The 27,513-nt window shown below is 35.6% G+C and overlaps 1 protein-coding gene and 1 pseudogene across 1 annotated transcript in view; both read right to left on the reverse strand.

Moving 5' to 3' along the window:
• The window catches only part of STK3 (serine/threonine kinase 3), a 524,086-nt gene that overhangs the window by 371,947 nt on the left and 124,626 nt on the right, over nt 1-27,513 (reverse strand). The window contains exons 5-6 of the mRNA XM_044668614.1: nt 11,350-11,514; nt 2,704-2,871 (exon numbers count right to left, since the gene is read on the reverse strand). Of these exons, the coding sequence (XP_044524549.1) occupies nt 2,704-2,871; nt 11,350-11,514 (333 nt within the window). The remainder of the gene's footprint in view (nt 1-2,703; nt 2,872-11,349; nt 11,515-27,513) is intronic.
• LOC123232566 lies at nt 22,268-26,903 on the reverse strand (annotated as a pseudogene).

The raw sequence follows: 27,513 nt of genomic DNA on the forward strand, positions 1-27,513 counted from the left end.
TAGGTATGGCCAGATAGTCCATTGTTAATGTTCTCTCTCCTTCAAATGACTTTGTATTTATTTATCTGAGAACATATTGCACTACCCCTAAATACCCTGTCCTGGAGGACAGAAAGTATTTTGTTATTACTTTTTTATCTCCAACATCTAGCAGAGTGCCTTTGCATATATGTTGAACTGAAGACTTCAGTTTGGTCTCAAAAGGCAGACCTAGAAGCAATGGGTGAAGGCTACAAAGAAGCAGATTTCTGCTGTTAAATACCAATTTCCTAGCAATTAGGACTACTCAAAAGTAGAATATGTTACCTTGAAGATTTTTAAATTATCAAGTAGAGACTAGATGTCCACTTGTAACAGGTTTTCAATTAAAGTATTTGTTGGACCTGAAGTATTACAGCACAGCAAACAAAAAGGTGGTCTTAGAGTCAGGAAGACCAGAGTTCAAGTCCCACCTCTAATACATGCTGGCTAAGTGACCCTGGGAAAATGACAAAGTTTCTACTGCCCCGGGCAATTCCCAAAGACTATAAATTATAAAATGACAATCTACATTGCTGAATGGAGGTTCCTTACAAGTAATAACAGGGAATTTCCTATACTAATAAAATCACAAGTCTAGGCTCCTCTTCACTCCCATCTCTTCCCCTCACTCCCCAGTTGGACTAGACAGCTTCTAAAGTTGTTTCCAATTCTAAGTTTCTAAAAATATCTTACAGTGATCACCAAAAAGGAAAGATTTCAAGTACAATTGAATTGGGAGGGAGATAGAGGGAGGATAGAATCTATACCTTCCATCATTATGTTACACATACATAATGTAACATAACAAGCCATATTTTATGAGGTTGGAAATATTTGTATTATACTGTTTTCTTGGCTATAGTCAATGGAATCTAACTTAAAATTGAAATTTAAAATCATATAAAACTACTTCTTGATTAGTCAGTCTCTGTCATATCTCTATTTTTCTACATTTCTGTCCTTCCCTATTCTTCCAATCTGTTTTATGAACCCACATGGCTCCTTTCCAATCCATCTTGTCTACTATAACCCTCTTAACTAATGCCACCTTTGCAATACCCTCTGTCCACTGACAACATAGACTTTCTTTTTCCTATTTTCTCTCTTTTTTTTTTTAATGCAACTAAAGCCACTAGAGGGCAACAAGCTCACAAGGATAAATATCTTCATTTAATAAAAATTAAGATATCCAGATACATAAAAAATATTTCAACATTTATGCTTTATATTTTAGTAACACTCATACTTAAAAACATGATTTTACTATGAAATAAAGAAAGCGATTCTTATTTTCTTGATAAGCAGTAGCCATAGAAATAAGCCTAGTTATTATATGAAATAAATTTTGTTTGCAGGGATGATAATGAAACTCTAAAGAACGGATTTTTAAAAAAAATATCTTACATAATTTCTCCTCTTTCTTCTCACTTTAAATTGTCACCTTTCTTTGAAAGTATCTCTTAGAACACTGAAGAACTGGACTCATTCATAATAACTTCTATTTATCTGTTGAGAATCTCACCTTCTCCTCCTCCCCCTTCACTCCTGGTCTCCCTTCCCCCCCCCCCACTAAAGAACAGTCACCCAAATTTACATATAGTAGATGGCTTAATTAACAAGAATCTAGATTTCCTAAAAATTCTTCCATAAGAAGTACATGTTCAAAAATTTTAAAGCAAGGAATTGTAATCAAGTTTTCATAAGTAAAAGGTAACTCCTGAATTTAGTGATGAAATGAGGCCACAAAAAAGTTAAGAGACTTTCCGAAAATCATATAGCAAAGTGAGTAACTGTGTATACATATTAATATCTGTGGGAGACAGAGAGGAAGAAAAAAAGTTTTGCAAAGCACACGACAAAGGATATTTACGGTAAGAATCTCCTTTCAATTTTCAGGGTTAAGAAGGTGGGGGAGGGAAGGGCTGCATTCCCAAACTATGGCTCTAGAATCTCCAAAAAAGGCTTGGCAAAATACTACAGTCTGAAATAAATCTCAAAACATACAGCATTGTTTTTATCATCCCTTCACTGGCGGTTACCAAAAACCCACTTTCAGTACTAAGAGGCCAGAGGAGACTAAAATAGGAAGCAAACTGAAAGAAGTTGGGGCTACAAAAGTGAACACTTATGACTCCCTAATTTTTCCATCCTTATATTCATCTATCAAGTAATGAAATGCAACATGGCACAGTAGAAAGAATACTAGGCTGAAACGTAAGTGTCAAACTGTCACTCGGTAGCTATTTCATGTTCAGTATGTCACAATCTTAATTTCTTCATCGATTAAAAAAATAAATTGGGCTTGCTAATCTCTTAAAGTCCTTTTCAAAGATATAAACTTTTGATTTAACTGTATTGCTTTCATTCTTTGATAAGCCCTTCTAGCTTGAAAAGTAAAGGAAATAAATATTTCAGTTCCTACGGCTTATTAGAGGAAAGATACAAGGAAGAAGCCATTAAACTATTAACCTTGACTATTCTCAAAATTGGAGGGGAGATGAGAGTGGAATAAATATAGCCAGGGAGGTACATTACTAATAGTTCATAAAAAGAATATTAAATTATTCTCTATTTTTTTTAAAAAATTTCTAATTGGGTAATTTATGCCTTCTTTAAAACATAGTTAGAGAGACATTACAATACTACAATACCAACATTTTACTAAGTATGTAATTATCATACCCTCATTGGATGTATATCAGCATAAGGTGGTTTTCCTTCTGCCATTTCTATAGATGTGATACCAAGGGACCAGATGTCTGCCACACAGTTATAACCAATTTCTTGTATTACTTCAGGAGCCATCCAAAATGGAGTTCCAATAACTGTATTGCGTTTTGCCATTGTATCCTATAATAATATTACAATAAATGATTAAAATTTATACAGCATAGAAAAATGTTTCCAAATACATTCATTTACATATTTTAACTTATGTCTGAAGTTAAACATTCATCATATTGACCTTTACAAATACTTCACAGAATAAGATATAGAGCTAAAAGGGACTTTTGAGGTAATCTACTATATATTCTTCATTTTACAGATGAGGAAACCAAGTTCCATGGAGGTAAAGTCACTTGCCCAAGGGCATGCAAACAGTAGGAACAATTAAAATTCAAACCCTATATTCTGACTCTAAAACCAATACTCTTTCCACATCTTCTAATGATAATCAAAATGATTAATCCTGAAATAAAGCCCCTCTCCACACATTTAATTATTGAAGAAGAAGCTAATATATACTGCAAAATAAAAAGGTTATAGTACAACAGTAACAAAGGTTATATGTGCCTCTTTTCAGGAAAATTTAAGCATCTGAGTGACAAAAATAATGGTGTCGTCATATTCATTAGGTGTAGATTTCCTAATCCAGGAGAAAAAAAGAAAAAAAAAAAGGAGAAAAGCAAATAAGAGAGGTAGCAACATTAGAATTATGGCCTTTTCTCCTAAAAAAATTTAGACTGTTTTCATTTGTTTCACACAAGGTTATGATAAATTTTTATCAATATTTGGTTGCTTAAGGTTTATAGATACTTTTAGTTCCTAAGTCTTATAAATGCTATTTTAGAGCTATTTTAAAACAAAATACTTAAGAGTTTCCGGGGAGATCACAGAGTAGACAGACTAAATCTTAAAACCTCCACACCCTTACACACAGAGATAGAAAACAATGTGCCTCGAGAAGAAAGAGGACCAAATCTAATAACGGGACAGAGCAGAGGGAACCCTACTGCAGCATAACTAAAGAGGTACACCAAGAAAAAGGCTTCAATTCTTGAACTGTCAGGTCTGAGGGCATAGAAGGGGAATCCCAGGATCCCAGGACGCCTCCCACAAATACTTTATAGGTGAGGAGTCTCCAGCAGCCCGGGAAATCTCAGGGCCGGTGGGCGCACAGGTTGGGAGAGAGGGCCTTGCTGGCATTAAACTCAGGGAGTCAAACAAAATGCACTGGAGAGGTGACTGGAGGAGAAAACCAGAGAAACACAGCAAAAAACGCCCAGAAGATGGTGGCTTAGAGAGAGCCAAACCTGAGACCACAGAGAGCTTGGCTTCCTCATACTGAGATAGAGAATGCAGAGCTTCAAGAGGAAAGAAAACCAGATCACAGCGGACAACTCAGGGGAACCCCACTTCTGGAGAGCTCAGTTCAGAGAAAACCTTCCTTCTTGTCACCCCACTTATTTTTTGTTTTTGTTTTTCTGTTTGTTTTTCCCTCCCCTCAAGGTTTTACCCTCAAGGCAGATAAAAGAGTAAGATTAATCCAATCAATAGAGGATTAATCCCAACAATTGAACACAAGAAGTCTTCAGAGGGCAAAGAAAGTAACTACAAACCTCCAATACCAGCTGGATCTTTCATCAAAGATCATTAAATACATCTGCTCAAACTAGCAGAACAAGGAAGTGAAAAAACATGAGTAAGCAACAGAAAAAAGAGAAAAGAAATGACAATTGACAGCTTCTTTCAAAGAAGTGAAAAGGGAGCAAATGAAACAGAAATAGAAGAAGAGGAAGTAGTTCCAGCAAACTGGACACAGGCTTTGGAAGATCTCAAAATTCAATTAACTCAAGAATTTAAAACTCAATTAACTCAAGAACTTCAGGAACTCAAAAAGCAAACTAGAGAGGCTGAAGACAATTTGAGAAAGGAAATACATGAGCTAAAACAAGAAAATAAAGTATTAAAAGCCAGAATTGGCCAGCTTGAAAATGAAGCAAAGAAGGCAAAAGATGATCTACAAAGAAAATCAGACCAGAAAGAAAAGAATGACCAAAAAGCCAGGGATGAAATTCAGTCTTTAAAAAACAGAACTCAACAACTAGAAGAAAATGACTTCACAAGGCAGCAAGAATATATTAAACAAAAATTTTTTTTTAACCCTTGTACTTCGGTGTATTGTCTCATAGGTGGAAGAGTGGTAAGGGTGTGCAATGGGGGTCAAGTGACTTGCCCAGGGTCACACAGCTGTAAACAAATTTTAAAAAATGAAAAATTTGAGAATATGAAACACCTCATTGATTCAACCAAAGATCTTGAGAACAGAGCTAGAAGAGACAACTTAAGAATTATTGGTTTACCAGAAAATCATGATAAAAGAAAAAGTTTAGATAGCATTTTATAAGAAATTATCAGAGAAAAATCGCCCAGAAATTCTTGAACAAGAAGGAAAAGTGGAAATCAACAAGATCCACAGATCACCTCCTACATTTAATCCACAACTGACAACTTTGAGGAATATTATAGCCAAATTCAAAAACTACCAGACAAAGTAAAAAATATTACAAGCTGCTAAAAAGAAGTCATTCATATATCAGGGAACCACAGTTAGGATAACACAGGATCTGGCTGCATCTAAATTGAAGGACCAGAAGGCATGGAACACAATATTCTGTAAAGCAAGAGAACTGGGTCTACAACCAAGAATCAACTATCCAGCAAGGCTAACTATATTATTGCTGGGGAAAGTATGGTCATTCAATAAAATTGAGGACTTCCAAACATTCATCAAGAAAAAACCAGACTTAGAGAGTTTGCTGCCCAAAACCAGAACTCAAAAGAGAATCAACATAAGGTAATTAAGAAAATGGGGGGAGGAGAAAAAAATTCTTTTCTTTAAGGGACACAACAAGTTGAATCAATTTATATCCCAAGAGGAAAAGAAGGTATTGGCAAATATTAAAAATTATTATTACCAACAGGGTAACTAGAAGAAGTTTACATAGAGGGAAAAGGGACAAACTGTATAGGATGAAATGTCAAGAGATATATAAATATATGTATGTATATATGTATGTATGCATGTAGGTATAAATATATACAAAACTGGGGGGGGGGAGAAGATAACAATAAGAAAAAAAGAAAAGCAAACAAAAAGGAATAAATTTATATTCCATAAAGAAACACATGGGATCAACAGGGAAAAATAACAATACAATGTAAGGGTAAAGAGGTTAGAGAGAGGGAATATTCAATACTTAAGTGCATTGAAATCAACTTAGAGAAGAACAATCAGATCCATAGGGGCAGAAAATTGATTAAAGCCCATTAGAGAAGTAGAAGGGAAACAAACGGACTGGTGGGGAGGGAAGCAATACTAGGGAGGGAGAGGGCTTGGGGGGGAGCACCACATGGCTTTAAAGAACAAAAAAGGGGAATAAGAAGGGAGAGGGGAGAAAGGGAAGTACAACAAGGGAAGGGATTATAGGAACTGATTAAAAACAAAACACTGGTATAGAATGAAACAGTGAAAGAAGAAAGGACAGGACTAGGAGAGAGATCAAAATGTCTGGGAATGCACTTTTGATAATTATAACTCTGAATGTGAATGGGATGAACTCGTCCATAAAATGGAAGCAAATAGCAGAGTAGAATAGAAACCAAAACCCAACCATATGTTGGCTAAAGAAATATACATAAGACAGACAGACAGACATAGAGTGAAAATGAGAGGATAGAGTAAAATCTTTTGGGCTTCAAATGAGAAAAAGAAGGCAGGGGTGGCTTTCAGAGCCAAAGTAAAAATAGATAAGGTTAAAAGAGATAGGGAAGGTAACTACATCCTAATAAAAGGCAGTATAAACAATGAAGGAATATCAGTACTCAATAAGTATGCACCAAACGGTATAGCTTCCAAATTTCTAAAGGAGAAGCTAGTGAAGCTCAAGGAGGAAATAGATAGCAAAACCATACTAGTGGGGGACTTCAATCTTCCCCTATCAGATCTAGATAAATCAAACCAAAAAAGAAATAAGAAAGACATAGGAGGGTGAATGAAACCCTAGAAAAATTAGAGTTAATAGATATATGGAGAAAAATAGAGACAAAAAGGAATACACCTTCCTTTCAGCAGCACATGGAACATTCACAAAGAAAGACCATGTAATAGGGCACAGAAACATGGCAAACAACTGCAAAAAAGCAGAAATAATAAATGTAACCTCAGATCATAATGCAATAAAAATAGTTATTAGTAAGAATACATTGAGAGGCAAACCAAAAACTAATTGGAAATTAAATAATATGATTCTCCAAAATAATTTAGTGAAAGAACAAATCACAGAAACAATTAATAATTTCATTGAAGACAATGACAATGATGAGTCATCTTACCCAAACCTATGGAATGCAGCCAAAGCAGTTCTAAGGGGAAAATTTATATCACTGAATGCATATATTAACAAATTAGGGAGGGCAGGGGTTAATGAATTGGGCATGCAACTTAAAAAACTAGAAAATGAACAAATTAAAAATCCTCAGATGAAAACTAAATTAGAAATCCTAAAAATCAAAGGAGAAATTAATAAAATCGAAAGTAAAAGAACTATTGAATTAATAAATAAGACCAGAAGCTGGTATTTTGAAAAAATAGATAAAACAGACAAAGTTCAGGTTAATCTAACTTAAAAAGGAAAGAAGAAATCCAAATAAATAGTATCAAAGATGAAAATGGAGACCTCACCTCTACTGAAGAGGAAATTAAGGCAATCATTAAAAACTATTTTGCTCAATTATATGGCAATAAATTTAACAATCTAGGTGATATGAATGAATATTTTCAAAAATATAAATTGCCTAGATTAACAGCAGAAGAAATAGAATACTTAAATAATCCCATATCAGAAAAAGTAATTGAATAGGCCATTAAAGAACTCCCTAAGAAAAAATCTCCAGGGCCTGATGGATTCACAAGTGAATTCTATCTGACATTCAAAGAACAATTAATCCCAATACTAAACAAATTATTTTATATAATAAGCAAAGGAGTCTTACCAAACTCCTTTTCTGACACAAATATAGTACTGATTCCAAAGCCAGGTAGATAAAAAATCAGAAAGAAAATTACAGACCAATCTCCTTAATGAACATAGATACAAAAATCTTAAATAGAATACTAGCAAAAGGACTCCAGCAAGTGATTAACAGGATTATTCATCATGATCAGGTGGGATTTATACCAGGAATGCAAGGATGGTTCAACATTAGAAAAGCCATCCACATAATTGACCATATAAACAAGCAAACCAACAAAAATCACACGATTATCTCAATAGATGCTGAAAAAGCCTTTGACAAAATACAACACCCATTCCTACTGAAAACACTAAAAAGTATAGGAATAGAAGGTCCTTTCCTAAAATTAATAAACAGTATATATCTTAAACCATGAACAAGCATCATATTCAATGGGGATAAATTAGAAGCCTTTCCAATAAGGTGAAACAATGATGCCCATTATCACTTCTATTATTTAACACTGTACTAGAAACACTAGCATGAGCAATTAGAGAAAAAAAAGAAATTCAAGGTATTAAAATAGGCAATGAGGAGACTAAGCTATCATACTTTGCAGATGATATGATGGTCTACTTAAAAAAATCCTAGAGAATCAACTAAAAAGCTAGTAGAAATAATCAACAACTTTAGCAAAGTTGCAGGACATAAAATAAATGCACATAAATCATCAGCATTTCTATATATTTCCAACACATCACAGCAGCAAGAGGTAGAAAGATAAATACCATTTAAAATCACCCTAGACAATATAAAATACTTAGGAATCTATCTACCAAAACAAACACAGGAATTATATGATCACAACTACAAAACACTTTCCAAACAAGTAAAACTAGATCTAAACAATTGGAAAAACATTGATTGTTCATGGGTAGGACAAACTAACATAATAAAAATGACCATTCTACCCAAATTAATTTACTTATTTAGTGCCATACCTATCAAACTACCAAAAAAACTTTTTCACTACATTAGAAAAAACTATAACAAGTTTATTTGGAAGAACAAAAGATCAAGAATATCAAGGGAAATAATGAAAAAAACCATGAAGGAAGGTGGCTTAGCAGTACCAGATATTAAGCTATACTATAAAGCAACAGTCATCAAAACAATATAGTACTGGCTAAGAGACAGAAGGGAGAATCAGTGGAATAGACTTGGGGTAAGTGATGTCACCAAAATAGTGTATAATAAATCAAAAGAGCCCAACTTTTGGGATAAAAATCCTCATTTTGACAAAAACTGCTGGGAAAATTAGAAAACGATATGGGAGAGATTAGGTTTAGATCAACATCTCACACCCTACACCAAGATAAATTCAGAATGGGTGAAAGACTTGAATATAAAGAAGGAAACTGTAAGCAAATTAGGTGAACACAGAATAGTATACTTGTCAGATCTCTGGGAAAGGAAAGATTTTAAAACCTAGCAAGAGTTAGAGAAAATTACAAAATGTAAAAAAAAAAAATTTTGATTATATTCAATTAAAAAGGTTTTTGTATAAACAAAAACAATGCAACCAAAATCAGAAGGGAAACAACAAACTGGGAAAAAATCTTTATAACGAAAAATTCTGACAGAGGTCTAATTACTCAAATATACAAGGGACTAAATCAATTGTATAAAAAATCAAGCTATTCCCCAATTGATAAATGGGCAAGGGACATAAATAGGCAATTTTCAGATAAAGAAATCAAAAGTATCAATAAGCACATGAGAAAGTGTTCTAAATCTCTAATAATTAGAGAAATGCAAATGAAAACAACTCTGAGGTACCACCTCACACCTAGCAGATTGGCTAAAATGATAGCAAGGCAGAGTAATGAATGTTTGAGGGGATGTGGCAAAATTGGGACGTTGATGCACTGCTGGTGGAGTTGTGAACTGATCCAACCATTCTGGATGGCAATTTGGAACTATGCCCAAAGAGCGATAAAAGACTGCCTGCCCTTCGATCCAGCCATACCATTGCTGCAATTGTACCCCAAAGAGATCATAGATAAACAGACTTACACAAAAATATTTATAGCTGCGCTCTTTGTGGTGGCAAAAAACTGGAAAGCGAGGGTATGCCCTTCAACTGGGGAATGGTTGAACAAACTGTGGTATATGTTGGTGATGGAATACTATTGTGCTCAAAGGAATAATAAACTGGAGGAATTCCATGTGAACTAGAAAGACCTCCAGGAATTGATGCAGAGTAAAAGAGCAGAGCCAGAAGAACATTGTACACAGAGACTGATACACTGTAGTAAAATCGAATGTAATGGACATCTGTACTGGCAGCAGTGCAATGACCCAAGACATTTCTGAGGGATTTATGGAAAAGAACGCTACCCACATTCAGAGGAAGAACTACAGGAGTGGAAACACAGAAGAAAAACAACTGCTTGATTACTTGGATTGATGAGGACATGATTGGGGATGTAGACCCAAAAAGAGCACACCAATGTAACTATCAATAATATGTAAATAAGTCTTGACTGACCACACATGTTAAAACCAGTGGAAATGCGAGTTAGCTACAGCTGGGAGAAGGGGGGGTCTGAAGGGGTGAAGGGTAAAGTAATTATGTAACCATGGAAAATTTTTCTAAAAATAAAAAATTATTTAAAAAAAACACAATGTAAAAAATTCTAAAGCCACATAATAATGGGAATAAAGAATAACAGAGTTGTATGTAGACTTAGAAGTTATTTAACCTAATCCATGATCTTACTCATGAATCATGTCTAAAGTAGCCTCAAAAACCATTCAGGAAATCCTGTCCTTCAACACTTTTTTTTTTAAACCCTTGTACTTCGGTGTATTGTCTCATAGGTGGAAGATTGGTATGGGTGGGCAATGGGGGTCAAGTGACTTGCCCAGGGTCACACAGCTGGGAAGTGGCTGAGGCCGGGTTTGAACCTAGGACCTCCTGTCTCTAGGCCTGACTCTCACTCCAATGAGCTACCCAGCTGCCCCTTTCAACACTTTTAATGACAGAAAACTGACTATACTTCAGGTGACAGTATGTTCCATTTTGAAAAAGCTCTAATTATTAAGTTCCATTAATTAAGCTGAAAACTGTCTCCATATAATTTCTTCCTTAAAGTAAAACTGCTTCATGGTGTCTCAAAAAAATCAAGCCTAATTACTCTTTAACATGATAGCCTTTAGAATACTTGAAAATAATTATCATATCCTTCCAAAAACTTGCTTCTTCTGGAAGAATAAAAGGATCAACACAAAGCTGGGTTTAAATATCAGCTCTGATACTTAAAATTAGCTTGACCAGGATTCTGTCAGTCCCTCTGAGCCTCAGTTTCTTTATCCATGAAATGGAGCTAAGAATATTTATACTTCCTACTCAAAAAGTTAATGTAAGGAGGCTACATTGAAAATCTGAAAACACTATAGAAATCTGAGTTACTGTCATATCAGTATGAAAGGTCTTATTCCAACCATTTACACAGATATCATGCTCAAACAGAAAATAGTAATTGTGTGGCAATCATCTATTTTTTCCAAAGTCTCTATTTTACTTACCGTTAATTGCCCAGCCACTCCAAAATCTGCTAATTTTGCATGTCCTTCTGTATTGAGGAGAATGTTTCCTGCCTTTATATCTCGATGTATTTTTCTCATGAAATGTAAATATTCAAGGCCTTTCAAAGTAGATTTAAGAATAGTTGCAATTTCTTCTTCAGTTAACTGAAAACCAATAAAGATAAGATTTAGTCGATTATTATAGAAAAAAATCCTAACATTCCCCCAAATTAGAAAAATTCTTATTAGAAAATTTCACTTATATGAACCTTTTTTTTTTAAATCATAGGAGGTCACAGGAAAAAGATGTCCCATTTACAACTGCAGCACTGGATATTTCTGAACACTCTCAAAAAATTTCCCCATACAAATATATCATGCTTCTTATCCCCACCTGAAACAGAACGATGAAGGTTTCAGGTAGCTCTGGTGTGTCTCTCATCAAAGAGCTAGCAGAATTCCAACTTATTTCCAATTGTACACAGACTGGTTTCTTTTACAAGGCCACTTTCCCAATTCCCACAGCCTTCTGGCTATCTTTTTGTGCAGTCCTGGACTGCACAAATGGACTTTACTATTGATTGTCTCAGGATTTCTTAACTACTATTAAATTTGATCCCCTTTTTAGATTTTTTTCCTAGAGTACATGTGGGTGAAATGGGCTCTTCCTTTCACACTAGCACCTTAACTATTTCTTCTCTCTGAGTTTCAATTCTAATTGTTTAAATCATTGTACTTGTCAGTTCTTCCCTGACTTTACCTTTTACCTGCCTAAAACTGAAGTCTCTTCAACTGTGGTAAAGTAAAAATATCACTCATTCTGAAGTCACAGGACTTGGTTCAAATCCTGGCTCAGTTAATTAGATAACTGTGTGACCCTGGGCAAATCATAGAATTCCTCTATGCTTCAGTTCCTCATGTGTAAAAAGAGAGGTTAGACTAGATCATCTCTAAGATCTCTTTTAGCTTTAAATCTATGATTATATGATTCCTTTTTTCTCTGGATTCTTGTATTTTCTCTGCTTTCTACTACAACAAATATTCTTGATGCATAAAAGATAGTTATTTTGCTCTTGGGAGAAAAAAGGGGAAAAATCATGCAAATCTTTGTGATAGAAGTAAAGGTAGACTTTAAGATTTTTTATTTTAAGAAAATGGTTTGGTAAACATTTGGTAAACATTTTCTTATTTGAGATTTTAAGGAGATCTATTTTAATTCCCTTTCTGAGGATCACAAAAGTTAGGTAACATCATTGAAAGTCACCTTTCACTAGCAGCACTGTGACTAAGGAGATTAGGACTTAATTCCTCATACCATGTTCTTTCTACTAATTACAAAACATATATTAAAAAATTGTGAAAACCTTAAAGCAACTACATAAACATCAGCTATTATTATTATATGATAAAATTTTTATTCATTTATAACCCTAAGCCTAAAACGTGATATAGTGGAATCATCACAGGATTTAGTAGATTAGGGGTTCAAATCCCATTTCTAACACTTGTTAGCTACGTACCTATGAATAGTTCATTTAGCCTGTATGAACCTCAACTTCCTCATTTTTTTAATTGGAGAAATTTAAACAATATTTCAAATGCCTAACTAATTGGGTTGTTCTGAAGAATATTTTATAAACTTTAAAAGTATTTTATAATGTGAGCTATTATTAAATGTTATTTATGTCTTCCTTTACTTTTCATTTCTGTTATTCTACCCACATGAGTGCATTCTCAGTCATCAAAGAGAATAGCCCTTTCACAACTAAGATTTTCTCTGAGAGATTTTGTAGCCCAAAAATTCATCACTCTGTAGCCATCTGAGCCTCTTTCACCTTAGGTTATTCTAACTCTCTTTAGATGACAAATAAATAATACATGCATAAGCCTGACTGAATCTCCTGTTAGCACTGAGAGGAGGAAGGCAAGGAAGGAAGGGAGGGAGGGAGGGAAGGAAGGAGGGTTAGAGAGTGATAAGTTCTATCATATAACTTAAGAAAACATGTGTGGAAATTTATTACAGGTAATTGACAAAAAATTAAAATTTAAATGACAAATAAATAATCTGTCACTGAATCTATACTGAAGTCTCTACAGGTCTTTGGTAGGTCCTACCTCCCAAATACCGTAAGTCTTGGAAAACCTGGGATCATCATGTTAATAATATACATAATAACTGTATGATAATATTAATAGATGTTGAAAAGACTTTTGACAAAATCCAACACAGTTCTTAAAAATTTCAGAAATCATATGACTAAAGAGGCCTTTTCTTATTATAGAAAAGAATATTTGATCTAAATCCAAGAGCAAACATTATATATGATAAAGACCTTTTCAATAAGATCAGGGGTAAAGCAAAAATACCCATCATTACCACTATTATTTAACACAATGTTATATGCTATAAATGCTAGGCAGAACAATACAAAAAGAAACAGAAACTGAAGAAATAAACAAAAGGAAGGGAAACAAAATTATCTTTTTTACAGGTTGGTACAGATAGAGAACTTTGGAAAATAAACTTAAAATTAATTGAAATCACTGATAACTTTAGTAAAGTTGTAATATATGAGATAAATATATATATAAACCCTCATCATTCACATATAACTAATGAAACCCAATAAGAAGAGCTAAAAAGAGAAATTTCATTCCAAACTCTGTTGGAGCTATAAAATATTGGGGAACTTATCTACCAAAATTCAATTTATAAAAATACTCCTTACAGAAATAAATGACAAACCTAAATAATGCGGAATATGAGGTAAGTTAAAACAAAATAACAAAAATTATAATAAACCTAAATAAATTTACTTATTCAACATTGTAGAGGCACATTTGATATAACTAGAAAATATAATAATGATACTCATAGAGAAGAACAAAAGTTCAAGAATCTCAAGGTAAAAATGTTGGGGCGGGGTGTGGGAAATGTAGGAAGGAAGAGGATCTATTAATACCAGATCTCAAATAGTATTTCAAAGCATTAATCATTAAAATTAAAGAAAAGGGGAGAGGTTATTGAAAAAAATTAAGTATACAACATAGAGAAGTATACAAACACAGCAACATATTGTTTAATGAGCCCAAAGACTGGAATAGGTCACTACAAGAAGATCCGAGTATATAACAAAAACTGCTAGAAAAAATGAATAGCAGTCTGACAGAAATTAAATTTATACAACATCTCACACAAAATACCAAGATAAGATCCATCTGTATATAACCTAGATATAAAAAGTCATGCCATAAGCAAAATAGTGGCAGGTACCACTTCAGACTACAAGTATCATCAGGAAAGTATGTCTCCCTATGTCTGCCTTCTTGTCCCCCACGTTATCTTATGCCTATAGCAAGTTTCCCTCACAGGCCTAACTAACTCCAGGGCAGGAAGAAAGAAACTTTATGGATAAGGGAAGAAATAATAATTAAAGAAGTTATAAAGAGTATCAAGAGATAAAATGCATAATTTTGATTTAAAAGTTTTTGTACAAACAAATCTAATATAGTAAAAATCAGAAGAGAAATAGGTAAGGAAAAATCCTATTAAGTCTTCTCAAAAGTCCAGCAACTCTCTACTGCCAATGTAGTAAAATTCAAACTCTTGGCTGGTATTCAAAGCCCTTCGAGATATATAGTGCCATATAGAGCTACTGTAATAGACCTACACTTTAGAAAAATCATTTTTGAAGCTATGGGGAAAAGAGTCTAGAAGAGAGAGACTTGAGGCAAGAAGGACAATGAGGAGTTTATTTCAATAGTCCAGGCAAGAAATGATGATGACCTTAAGTGGTATTATAGCTATGTGAGTAGAAAGGAGCCAGAATTAAGAATTATAGAGGTAAAAACAACTTAACAATTGATCAGATATGTTTGGTAAGACAGAATGAGTACTTAAAAGACGACAACAAGATTGCCCCAAAGATAATAAACCTGGGTGACTTGAAGGACAGTGATACCCTTGACAAAATATGGAGTTCACAAAACAGATCCTTTTGTAATGAAAGATAATGTAATGAGAATGATGATATATATTGTAACCCATTCATTCCTGTTCATCCACCATGACTCATTCTGTCACACTCAAAAGGAAAAGGGAGTAGAAGGGGACTCTTATTCACAAATCAACTTGGCGGCAGAGTATGGTATGTATCACTAACATAAGAAAAAACTCACAAAGGAAATAAAGTGAAAAAGTTTGCTTCAATATGCATTGAAACTCCGTAAGTTTCCTTTATGGTGGTGGATAGCTTTCTTCATGAATCTCTTAGAATTGTCTTGGATCCTCACATTGTCAATAATAGTTGTCATTCATAGTTGATCATACACATTATTGCTATTACTGTGTGCAATGTTCTCCTGCTTCTACTCACTCCACTTTGCATCACTTCATACAAGTCTTTTCAGATTTTTCTGAAATTGTCCCTGTTTGTCTTTCTGATGGCACAATAGTATTCTATTACAATCATATACCACAACTTGTTCAGCCATTCCCCAATTGAAGGGCACTAGTTTCTAGTTCTTCACCACCACAAAAAGAGCTGCTAGAAATATTTTTATACCAGTTGGTCCTTTTCTCCTATCTTTGATTTCTTTAGGATCCAAACCTGTAGTGATATTGTTGGGTAGGCACAGATTTATGGTTTTCTGAACATGAATCCAAATTGCTCACCAGAATGCTTGTAACAGTTAATAATAGCTCCTAGTGGATTAGGGTCCCAATTTTCCCACATTCCCTCCAAAATTTATCATGTTCCTTTTTTGCGATACTAGTCTGTTGATAGATGTTAGTGGTGCCTCAAAATTGTTTTAATTTTAATTCCTTTGCTTAATAGTGATGTGGGACAGTTTTTGATATAATTAAAGAAAGTTTTAATTTCTCCACCTGAGAAATTACTGTTTATATCCATTGGCCATTTATCAATTGGGAAATGAATTGTATTCTTATCAATTCACCTCCATTATCCAAATATTTGAGAAAGGAGGACTTGTAACAGATACTTATTCAACAAGGGATCAACTCCTTATAAATAACCTTGTTTCCGTATACTTATCAATTACATTGGCATAACTAGACTTCCTAAATTCTGGATTTTACCCTGTTTTGACTACCCTTGAGAATGCATTATGCCTTCTTACTTTGCTGACCCAGCCTCTCAGGCTCCTGGTTTGTTCCTAACCACAGTAAAATACTGACTCTCTGCCCTTAACATATTGGCTTTTACATCCGCCTTGTACCTGTCATGTGGACTCAATGTAACAATTATACTCAGCTCACTGATCTTGGACTCTGACCTCTGCCTGCCCATCTCTATTGGTCCTAGGTCCTTGCTGCCAAGTTGCCATGGTGCAATATATAGTTGCCAATCCCTTATCATGATAATATCTTTCTGTGCCTCTGCACATTCTCCTCTCATCTCCATAGCAGGGTATATGATGAGTAGGGAAAAAAGAGGCAACCTCAAAATGATTAGATGGTGTAAAAGGTAGTCCAGAAGAAATTAGACAGGAAGTTGCAACTCCCAGGGAAATTGGTAAAGGTGATCTGAGACTATAATAGGCAAGAAAAAGAAGTCTTAGAGCCAGATAGCTGAAAAAAGGATGGGGACAAAATAATAAAAATAATGGGAAACAAAGGTATATGATACAGACAATTACAATTTTGGCACTGATCTGATCAAAATAAGTGTACAATACACAAAACCATCTTCCTTGAGAAAGCAATGCATAGATAGTCTCTGACAAAAAATTCACATCAGCCAGTCAAGAAGCATTTATTAAGGGCCTACTATGTTCCAAGCAGGGGCAGCTGGGTGGCTCAGTGGATTGAGAGCCAGGCCTAGAGACTGGAGGTCCTAGGTTCAAGTCCAGCCTCGGACACTTCCAGCTGTGTGACCTTGGGCAAGTCACTTGACCCCTATCGCCCACCCTTACCACTCCTGGGCCAAGGAAGGTCCCTATCCCTGATGAAAAAGGAGGAGGGTTGGGCGTGGGGCTAGCAACCCCACCCTGTAAAAACTACATCTGCTAAAGAAACTGCAACCTAAAATAGGGGCAGCTGGGCTAGCTCAGTGGATTGAGAGCCAGGCCTAGAGACAAAAGGTCCTAGGTTCAAATCCGGGCTCAGACACTTCCCAGCACGGGTGACCCTGAGCGACCCATTGCCTACTGGTTGTGGCCCTATGCTCCTAGAATGGAGTCCCAGGATAAAAAAAAAATGTTCCAAGCACTGTACTAAGTTCTAAGGATACAAAGAAAAGTAAAAACAGAGTCCCTACCCACCATGAGCTCACATACTAATGCAGGAGACAACATGCAAACAATTATGCCCATATAAGATATATAGAGTAGATGAAAGGTAATTTCTGGGGGATGTATTTTTTTTAATTTAGAATATTTTCCATGGTTACATGATTCATGATCCCCACCCCACCCCAGCCCCCCCGGATGTACTTCTTAAAAGAAGTCAAGAAGTAAATAGGATGGGGTTGAAGAGGGAGAATATTCCAGGTATAGAGACAACCATGAAAAAGGCATGGAGTTAGGAAATATAGTGTCATATGCAAAAAGTAACAAAAAGGGAGATGTTGTAAAATCATAAAGTATATGCAAGAAAATAAAGCATAAAAAGGCTGTAAATGTAGGAAAGGGTCATGTTGCAAAAAGCCAGGATGCCAAAGCCAAAGAGTTTTTTATATTGATGAAAAGAGTTATAAGGAACCAGTGGAGTGATTAAGTAGGGGACAAGGGTAACATTGGCAGACTTGTGGGTTAAGAAAATCACTTTGGTAATTGAAAGGAAAATGAATTTGTGTGTAGAGACAATTGAAGGAGGGAGATCAACCAGTAGACTTTGCAAGTCCAGATTTGAGGTTATGATGTTCTGTACCAGATGAGCAGTGGGCTTTCCTCTTTAATACAGAACAATCTTTATAAATGCTATTTTAAAAGTCATAGGAAAAATGTTTTTCACCTCATTTTCTTAAAGGAATATGCATTAATAATTTTAGAACATAAAATGCACAATGCATTCCTAAATCACATGATTTCTTGGTTTAAAACTCAGTGGCCCCCTAATTCATATCTTACCTTAAAGAATATCCTCTGTAAAACCCTCAAGACAAGTGATCATCCAACATTTTATTGAAGATCTCTAATAAAGGGAACTCATTAACTCCCAAGACCTCATTTTATTTCTGGATAACTGTTAAGAAGATGTTCTTTTAAAAAAAAAATAGTGACAAGGCAGCTAAGTGGCTCAGCATATAGAAAGCCAGATATGGAGATGAGAATAATAGTGCAACTACAGCATATGGATTAAAATATGATCTCAGATTCTTCTTAGCTGTGTGACCCTGGAAAAGGCACTTAACCACAAATGCCCAGTTCTTCCCACTCTTCTGCCTTGGAACTGATATTTGTATTGATTCAAAGACAGACGGTAAAAGTTTAAAAAAAGAAAAAAGACTATTGAAGGGAAAGGGTCAACCTGCAGAACAAGTCTAATCCTTTCTCCACATGACAGCCTATCAAGTGCAAGATGCCTGTCATATTGCCCTCCTCCAGTACCACCACTACAAGTTTTCTTTTCTGCAGACTGAAGTTCTTAGTTCTTTAAATCATTCAGCATAAGGCATGGAGAAGAAAAGACTCTATATGGTTAAATTACAATAGCAATAACAGCAAAAAAATTGGACTTTAGAAAACTCCACATAGGCTAAACTGGCATTTGCCTTATGATATTTGCTGATATAGAAATGGCAAAGTAAGATGCCTTATAGCCTGGCTCTTCCACCTTCACTTCACAACAATTTCAAGGATGATATCATTAAAATGTCCTACCCAAAGAATAATTAGAAATCAAAGGAGAAACCACAGCAAATCATCTTTTAATCACAAGATTGCAAAAATTCAATGAAGTGACCAGGGTAGGAACCCCTGAACAAGGGGAAGTCAGAATCTCTGAACCAGTGCCTCAAGAGAGGAAAAGGTCCACAAGGTTTCTAAACAATGAAAGAGGATCTTGAAAATAACAGCAGTATGCAAGTAGAAGTGTATACAAACAAGGAAGGTGCTAAGGGAACAAAGGAAAAGGTTTACTTTTATCAGTATTGGTCAAAGGAGAATAGAACCCACAGAGTTTGGTACAGAAACTCAGCAGAGAAAGAGGAGTGAACAGTGAAAAGAGAAAAAAGCACCAGCCTTGCAACCAAATGGATTTATAGTGAATTATATCAAGCAATCATAGAAAAATCAAGCACTTAATAAACTACTTTGCAAAAATAGAAAAGGCATTCTATCAAGTTCCTTCAGTGACTGACAAATAAGATTTTTTTAAACCCTTACCTTTTGTCTTAGAATCTGTATCAGTTCCAAGGCAGAAGAGCATTAGGGCTAGTCAACTGGAATTAAATGACTGAGCAAGAGTCACAAAACTAGGAAATATCTAAGGCCACATTTGAACCCAAAACTTCCTGTCTCTAGGTCTAGCTCTCCATCCACTGAGCCACCTAGTTGTTCCCCAAATAATACGGATCTTTAAACCAAGGAGATCCAAATCAGAGAAATAAAACTACATACCAATATCCCAAATAAACAATGATGTAAAGAATTTTAAACAAAATATTAGCAAAGAGCAACATGTTACAAGGATGATACACAATGATCCACTTTCTGACAGTGAAGTAATTGACTAACAAGGAGAATGAGGGAATTTAGCTGTTTACTTGTTGCAAGGGCTTTTTTTTTTTTTGCTCCCCTTCCCCACAGTGGGGAGGGAGCAGGTAGGAAGGATTAAAATGTTTTAAAATTAAAGGTAAATACTTTTCGAAACACAAATCATATGTAAAAGGGGAAAAATCAATTGTTTAAGCCCTTTTAAAACTATTTTAATATCAGCCGGTTGAATGGAATTACAGAAAACAAAGTGCTGCTGTAGTTTGGGCTTTGAAAGTTAAGAAAAGCCTAATTTGAATCCTGCCTCAGAAAATTAGTGGCTTCCTAACCCTGGGAAAGTCAGTCTCTCTCTACTTCAGTTTCCTTAACTGTAAACTGAGGATAATAACTGCATCTATTCAAGTTTGTTTTGAAGATCAAATGAATTAACACCAGACACCTAGAGTGTTTAGAGTTTTGTTTATTTTGTTTTACTTCCACCATAGGGACTTTGCACTAATTCACATTGGCTTTCCCTCCCAAATCTTTTGAAACTGTTCTATCTTTACTACAATGATTTTAAGAAGGAAAATGTAGAAAAGAGGCTATTTGATTTACATAGAATCAAGCAGGAATTCAAAAATGACTTAGGATCTAAAAAGCAGATCCTTGGTTCCTTTCTCAAACCACAACAACTTCACTTTTTGGGATATTAGTAAGGAACTTAACAATTCCTTCAAATGAAAATTGTAATTACTATGTTCATACTCTGTAAGTTCAGGCTCTTGTCATTATAATGGGCTCAATTTTATTTCTATAATTAAATATTGAGGGCAATGTCTTTTAAAAATCATTTGAATCACATTTAATAATCTGTAAAAAGGAGAACGAACTATGAATGAAATACTACAGCAATCAGGAATAGAAATAAGACTTTTATAGCTAAGTATGATACATTAAAAGACGGAAGTCTACATCTGGTTTCAATATTGGTACGAAGGCACTGGCAAATTTAAAAAGGATCTCATTGTTCAAAAACAAAAAGATGGTTTTGATAGGATTTGGTCTTTCGGTTACTTTTGTTTCTAGAGTCATATGATTACTGTAATAATATGATACATTTAATATGTCACTGCATGTATGGTTTTGATAAAAATGCACCCACCAACTTGTCTCAGAGGCATATGTATAAAATGATTTTTTAAAATACATATACTGCTTTAATGTTTTTATTACTTAAATATCAGAGAAAATGAGCTTAAATGCAGTTCTTTTCATTCATACAATATTAAAATTTTTAATGTTTTATTAATGAATGTTTGATCAGTTTTAAGTAAACCATACTAATTTGATACAATCAAAAATACAACTGATTAATATTTCAATGTATCAGAGACAAGTTGCTTTATTTACCAAAATAATACATAAATAGCTTCAAACTTCTAAATTATTCCTATTTGCTTCACTGATTTATATAAAAATAACTTTTTCATCTAAAGATCTATTTTTAAAAAAGAAAAACCAATCAAACAAGATAAAGAAGGGAAATCTCTAAACATTTTAATTTTTCAAATATAAAGTTTTTTTAAAAAAGCACAACCTAACATAATATAATGGAAAGAACACAAAAAAGAGGTGGTAGAACTGAGTTAAACCCCTACTTCTGCCACTGTAGACCCTAGTTTCATCCTGTACAAAATGAAGGAATGAACTAGATTTTCTATAAGATTCCTTTCAACTCTTAAAAAAAAAATCTGTTGAATCACAAATACACAGAGATAGACCCAGGCACTGAGTGGCTTCAAAGGAATCAAAACAAGTCTAAAGAAAACTATATAGCTAACCTAATGAAAATAACCACTACTGGTAAGAATAGAGCTTGGAGTAAAGAACAGAACTGACCTCTCAGAAGGCAGCTAGGTTGTACAGTGGATAGAGTGCTGAGCCTGAAGTCAGGAAGACTCATCTCAAATCCAAATCTGCCTCAAGACACTTCTTTGCTATGTGATTCTCAGTAAGTCACTTTATCATGACTACCTCAGTTTCCTCATATGCAAAATGGAAAAGGAAATGGCAAACACTCCAGTGCTAGTTACTACACATAATTTGGGATCATTATTTTCTAACCCCCAAAGGTTTTCAAAGATTAATTACATTTTTCATAAACTTTAACTGTTTATATCAATGGGTTTGTATCATGTGGGGTTTTCTTGTAAATGTCTGAATTATCCACACTGCCATCAAGCCAGAATTCATAATCACAGACCCTGTGCAGTAATACTCTTGATTAAGGTAAGACATTTAACACAACAATTCATTTTCAACCTAAGTCATCTCAGATTAATTGGGGGTTTTTTCCTCCAAATGTGAGGTTTCTTATTCTGTATTCAGAACTCAAGAGACTTGAGTAGTGGTGGGATTATTGATATGATTTGGGGAAAAGTTGAAATATTCAAGAAAAATATAATTCAATCTTTCTTCTCTCCAGCTTCTTCTCCAGTTACATCTTTCTTTTCTTCTCCCTCTTCAGCTTCATTGCATTCTTCTTCCTCACCTTCTTTGTCTTCAGATGTCTCCTTGGCACATTCTTTCTCTTCACCTCCCTTTTTATTTCTCCTCTTTTCCTCCTTCCTCTGCCATTTCTCCTTTAGACGGGGCTCATCTTTGGCTTCTTCTGCCTTGGTTGCCTCCACCTCAATCTGTTCCTCTTAGATATGACTGGTGTAGTAAGAGGCAGACGGAGCAGGCATCAAGTAGGAACTGATCTGGAGACCACTGAAGGCAAAGAGGCCAAAAACTTGAGATCTCTGGGAGTAGCAGTTAGGCTACCAACACAGGCGAAGCCCAGACAGGTCTCTTCCAAGAATTTCCTGTAGGCTGAAATTTCAATATTCAAAGCCATCTCCACATGGAGCAAGCAGATTTTGGTATTCATTCAAATATCTAGCCACCACCCTCTTGGTGGTTCTCAATTCATTTTTGAGTTTTTTCATTGTGCCCTGAAAGGTGCTGATATTGGTGTTGGGTTAGTCCTCTAGCTCCAACAGCTGCTTCCCCCAAGCCTTCTTCATGCTTTGCAAACCTTAAGCTCCAGTGTCTTATCCTTGAGCAGGTGGCAGCACTCAAGACTCTTGTGCCCTTGGTCTTGGTATTCTTGGCAGAGCTCTTGGTAAGCACAGGCTCTTCAACCACTTCTCTGTGTTCCGAATGTTCTTAGCCACTAGCTTCTCATATTGAGAAAGGGTGGTTTGACAGACGTGGCCTTCTCCATGGAGATCTGTGTGTACTGAATATGCTCCTGTAGCTCAGTGATCTGCTCACTTTTTTTTAGGAAAGAGATCTCTTCTAACAGAGGCTGGATGCATTTCTCAAGATCCTCATAGGCAGGCCAGGACCACTTCATCAGCACCCTTTACATGCCTCCATCAGGAGACCTTCAGCATATGGCTCAGCATCTCCTCCAGTATCATGCCTACAGAGTGCAAAGGGTCTCCTCTAGTTCATCTTGCTCATCCCATAGTTCCTGTTTCTCAGTGTTCTTGTCCTTGAGCTATAGGTTGCAGATGTCCTGCTAACAGAGGACTCAGAAGCAAGATAGCTTTGGCTCTGCATGATTTACCAGCAACTCAGCCTCAAGCAGTTTGATCTGCTATTCTAGCACATGGACATACTCAATGAAGCTGGCTAAATAGTCCTGTAGCTAAGCTTCTCCTGTAAGAGGATGGATTTGAAATCTTTGCTGATGGCCAACACATGGCTCAGGTTTAGACCCTCTAGGCTGGGCAGAAGCTATGGGAAGCTGGAGAAGTAACTGTAGTGAATAGAGAGCAACATGGAGGAACCAGGAACAAAGTAGCTGGAGTGTACTGAACAGGGAGTAGCTAATGGTCATGGAGAAGAGATGCACTCACTGGCTCTCACTCTGGCAGCAATGATATAGCTCCACTTGTATGTCATGGCATAGTAGAGATCACAGTTGGAAGATTCATGTTCCAACTGACTGGAGTCAATGGGCCTGCAGCCCTGCTGACCACTTGCCTGCTGCCTGCCCAGCAAGAGAGGAAAGATAGATAGGGAGGAGGAAAAAAGAGGGAGGAGGATGAGTGGCTATGTGGTTACCATTCTTCTGCCTTGTAACGAATACTATATATTGAATCTAAAACAGAAAGTAAGAGTTTTTTAAAATATATTATTTTCCTTCACATATACCAAAATCCAACCAAACTGGCTTTCTTGTTCCCCATACATAACACTCCATCGCCTAACTCCAAGCCCCTGCACTGCTTAGAATGTCCTTTCTTGTCTTCTCCACCTCTTGAAATCCATGGTTTCATTTAAGATTTAGTTTGAACATCATATTCTTCATGAAGATTTGTCTGATCCCACTACTAGTGTCTTCTCTCAAAACTACCTCATACAATTTGCATATGGCTATATGTTTGCATGTTATCCATATTTTGAGGGAACAACTACATCAATAAGATCATGGATCCATGGAAGGAAGTATACTGAATTGTAAGTAGCACATGTAACTCTCCTCTGAGTATGATCATCTACTTTTAGTATTTACCTTTCATCCAACTCTCATCTGTAGCTCCAAGAAGCTAAAACATGTGCAATTGCCACATATTGGTAAAACTAACTTGGCAGATGGGTTAAACCAGACTGAGGGTAACTGATAGCCCTCAAACCCACCAATTAGTTGGTAGCAACCTGTTTAAGGCAAACCTTCCAAAACCTTCCAAGTTTTTTCTATCTCTGATATATGTGTATGAGTACATGACAGAGACAAAGAAATGTGAATCATATGCATAGAGATGATAGTTAAATCCATGGGAGCTAATGAGACTACAAGAGAGTATAATGTGAAAAGAGAAAAGATCCTAGGTGAAAGTTTGGGCTTCAAATATGGTCTTAGATATTTCCTAGTTTTGTGATTCTGGCCTGGTCATTTAATCCCAGCTGACTAGCTCTAATGCTCTTCTGCCTTAGAACTGATATGGATTCTAAGACAAAAGGTAAGGGTTTTTTTTTTAATTTTATTTGTCAGTCATTGAAGGAACTTGATAGGATGCCTTTTCTATTTTTATCTTGGCTAAAGGGTATGAAGAGCCACGTGGGTACAAGAAGCAGCAGGAGAGAAAAAAGTCACAAAAACATATTAGAGAAGAGATGAGGAAAAGATGATTAACTTTCAAAAGTAGAAGATAGGTTAAGAAGGACAAGGACTGAGAAAAAACCATCACATTTGGCAATTAAGATATCAGGGGACTAGGACAGAAGCAGAGGAACCAAGCCAGGAAAACACAGAAAACCCAGCTGAAATCTTTCAAAACCCCTTTCCAAATTACATTAAAATAAAGCCTCAAATCAAATTTTAGAGTAGAAGATCCAACAAAAAGTCAGGGTGAAATTTTTCTAGCCTAAGAAAACTTAGGAAATAAAAAATTGTTGAGGTGGCAGCCTGACTGAAGTCCACACACAGTGACCACAGCAGCAACAACTTTGGAAACTCTTAGCCCAGGGGCAGAAGGTGGTCAGACAATTAGTGAGAAAAAGATTCCAGGGGACCCTTACATGGTATTGATTGACAATTCTATTGCCCATAATGCATTTCAGGGTCACAATTCCATAGTGGAGAGGAGAACTTGGGATTGGTCACAAAGGATCAGGGCACAAGGCAATAAAGGAGCACTAGTCCTTATAGCTGCAGGGGCTTAGGAGCCCTTCCTGGGTAAAGACCAGAGCACAGACAAGAAGAGCAGTGACCATACCTCTCCCCACATTGCCATCACCTTGGAAGCACAGAAAACTTAAAAACCTATCAGAATCAACTTTGAAAACAGAAGCACAAAAAAGCCTGAAATTTGAGACAGTTCCTTCCCAACCCAGGTGGGCAGAGCCCAACTTTAACATGAAGTTCAAAGTCAAGAAATAGGCTGGAAAAAATGAGAAACAAAAAGGATTTGATCATAAAAAGCTAATATAGTAGCAGGGAAGACCAAGACATAATCTAAGAAGATAATAATGTGAAAACAGCTACAAATGCTCAAAGAAAAAATGCTAATTAGACAAAAGACCAAAAAGAATTCCTAGAAGAATTAAAGACAGAGATGAGAGTGGTAGAAGAAAAATTAGGAAAAAATAAGAGTGATGCAAGAAAATTATGAAAAGAGAACTGACAGTTTGGTAAAAGAAGCACACACCAAAAAAAAAAAAATACTGAAGAAAACATTACACTTTAAAAATCAGAATTGGCTTAATCATAAGAGACACAAAAAAATTCAATGAATAAAAGAATGCCTTATAAAGTAGAACAGTCAAAGCAGGTACATAAATTCAATGAAGAAAAGAACTCCTTAAAAAACATAATTAGCAGGGCAGCTAGGTGGCTAAACTGATTGAGATCCAGGCCTATAGATGGGAAGTCTTATGTTTAAATCTGGCCTCAGACACTTCCTAGCTGTGTTGTGACCCCAGGGGAAGTTACTTTATACCCATTGTCTAGGCCTCACCAATCTTTTGCTTTGGAACCAATACAAAGTATTGGTTTGTAGGGTTTCAGGTATAATGAATCATGAAAGTATTAAAGATGTATTCAAAAGCTGACTTTAATGAGCAAAGTTCATGGACCAGACTTATGGATATATTTCTAATATTTCACATGATTGATTTCTGAATCCTCAAATTGAATTGGGGCTCAAATTTTGTGGAACTCAAACCTCTCCCATAGTCTCCAGTCTGGAAGGCTGGCAAACAATTTCAATGGCTTCTTTGTAATGCCAAAGACCTACACTCAGCATCTGAATAAGATGGTGCCAGTGTGCTAAAGGAAGAAGGACTTTCAAATAAGCTTCTAGTCTGGGAACTGGCAATATGATTGTTTTGGGATTCATCTCCTTTATCTTGTTAGTGATTGCCAATATGATGCTAATATTTCTGCCATAACACCTGTTTGATTGACATCCTCCAACCCCCCATTCCTACTTTCCTTAATAAAGACAGTTCAGCTCAGCCACACTCATACTGGCTCTCTGAGAAGCTGACAGGCTGACCTGATGACACCACGCTATGTCTTGTCTCTGTATTTCTTATTTCTCTGATTTTTCTATGTCTCATTCTTTCTAGATAAGCTTAACCCTTTGCTTTCCAGCGTCCAACTTCCCTCCACAGGTGATTCAAACCCACACAAGAATTTTATGTATGAGCTGGACTCTACATGGGTCTAAAATGAAAGATTATGGGTTAAAAAAACCATAACTGGCCAAATGGAAAAAGAAGCACAAAATTTCACTGAAAAAATAATTATTTAAAACTTAAAATTGAACGAGTGGAAGCAAATGACTTCATGAGACATCAAGAATATTAAAATAAAGTAAAAAGAATGAAAAAAGAAAAGAAAATATGAAAATCTCATCAGAAAATAACTGACATGGAAAACAGATCATAGAAAGATAATTTGAGAATTATTGGACTATCTTAAAGCCATGAACAAAAAAATTGGCT

This window comes from Gracilinanus agilis, chromosome 1 (assembly GCF_016433145.1).
Source record: "Gracilinanus agilis isolate LMUSP501 chromosome 1, AgileGrace, whole genome shotgun sequence".
Taxonomy (NCBI): domain Eukaryota; kingdom Metazoa; phylum Chordata; class Mammalia; order Didelphimorphia; family Didelphidae; genus Gracilinanus; species Gracilinanus agilis.